The sequence below is a fragment of the Amphimedon queenslandica genome, unplaced genomic scaffold (genome assembly GCF_000090795.2).
Source record: "Amphimedon queenslandica unplaced genomic scaffold, v1.1 AMPQUscaffold_3032_Cont24969, whole genome shotgun sequence".
NCBI classification, from domain to species: Eukaryota; Metazoa; Porifera; class Demospongiae; order Haplosclerida; family Niphatidae; genus Amphimedon; species Amphimedon queenslandica.
This window is the reverse complement of record NW_003556636.1, coordinates 1-1,365: the sequence shown is the minus strand read 5'-3', so window position 1 is coordinate 1,365 and position 1,365 is coordinate 1. Positions and strand designations below refer to the sequence as shown.

Below are 1,365 nucleotides of genomic sequence, written 5' to 3'. Positions count from 1 at the left end.
AAGAAAGGCTATGGTGGAATGCTATCACTGGAATTTGAAGGAACTGACTATCTTTTTATGGTCGGAGGGATAGGTACTACACCAGCTGTCAAACATCTTCAGTTTCAATATGATCAGTTTAGGGATGGACGTGCTCTCACTAATGAACAGTTACTTTATAATCTATCTAATGGTGAGTGTCTTTTTATCAATTGTGTGAATATGTGTTGAGATGTGACAGTTGATGACATTATTAATTATTTATATTTATCGTATTTTTAGGACAATTCACAGTTCCATCTGTCAGTGGACAGTGTTGTCCACCAACTAGTGGTTTTACAATCAACAAAATAAATCAAAATAAAGGAATAATGTTTGGAGGAACAGTAACTAATGATGGTCTATATACAGTTACTAATAATATGTACATATTTAATGTGACACATAATACAATAGTAAGTTATTATTATTATGACAGTCATGAGATTATTTATTAGTAAAAAAGGCTATCCTTTTTTTACCTTATAAGGTATTATGTTTATGTTTCATGTATTTAGCATTGGGAGAGTATTAAAAAAGGATCAATATCTGGTGAGGGACTCTGGACTAAGGAGAGAGATGGTCATGCTAGTGCTATTATCAATGGTGACTCTACCTCACCTACACTAGTAGTGATTGGGGGACAGTATAAGTACAATCAACTAGTGAATGAATGTTTATTATTTGATAATATCACTGCTGGTCAGTTCAGTTGTAAGAAGGTATGTGTACATGTGTATGTTGTTTATGTATAATTTAATATTGAGAGTTGAAGGAGCCTCACCATTATAGACCACCTGTGTGTTAGACACTTCTTTGAAGTCGGCAAAACATTGGGGTACACGTGGCCAGGCACACCCACTGGTTGGCAAAAAGCAAAATGACTGCATTGACTGGCTGGAGGAGTGAGTATTTGTGTCATTGTCTTAGGATGCCAGAAAGTGCTACATGTACATGTATACCTTGCAAAGCTTGAATGTGTTGGTTTCATGATCAATGATGACCCTTATTTGCTGAAAACAACAACCATTTCACATCAGAGATGAGGAGCTGGCCAAATCTCGAGTTTGGCCATATTTCCACCTACATGTACATGCACATGTACTTCAAGTTGTTAGCAGGCCTGGGCTATTCACATTAAGGTGGATTCTCAATATGACGCATGAGTGTCCGTCATGACCGGAAGTGCTGTATAAACCAATAGGAGCATGCGTCAATGTGTCAGATTAGAAAACATTTCTAATCTGATGCATTGACGCATACTCCCATTGGTTTATACAGCACTTCCGGTCATGACGCTAGCGCATGAAAAGCAATGCGTCATATTAGCCCCGTTTACACTATGCC

General features: G+C 37.4%; 1 protein-coding gene across 1 annotated transcript; it reads left to right on the top strand.

Moving 5' to 3' along the window:
- Positions 1-6: 6 nt before the first annotated feature.
- Positions 7-1,100, top strand: LOC109593057 (uncharacterized). The gene is made up of 3 exons (XM_020008314.1): positions 7-172; positions 262-434; positions 537-1,100. Exons 1-3 carry the CDS (start codon positions 19-21, stop codon positions 771-773), a joined length of 564 nt encoding a protein of 187 aa, XP_019863873.1. The 5' UTR covers positions 7-18; the 3' UTR covers positions 774-1,100.
- Positions 1,101-1,365: the final 265 nt, after the last annotated feature.

Bases quoted from the DNA above. Each gene is read 5' to 3' on its own strand.
- LOC109593057 (XM_020008314.1), top strand. From the start codon at position 19: ATGCTATCACTGGAATTTGAAGGAACTGACTATCTTTTTATGGTCGGA. The intron at 173-261 runs GTGAGTGTCTTT...TCGTATTTTTAG, and splicing joins ACTTTATAATCTATCTAATG to GACAATTCACAGTTCCATCT. The intron at 435-536 runs GTAAGTTATTAT...TCATGTATTTAG, and splicing joins ATGTGACACATAATACAATA to CATTGGGAGAGTATTAAAAA.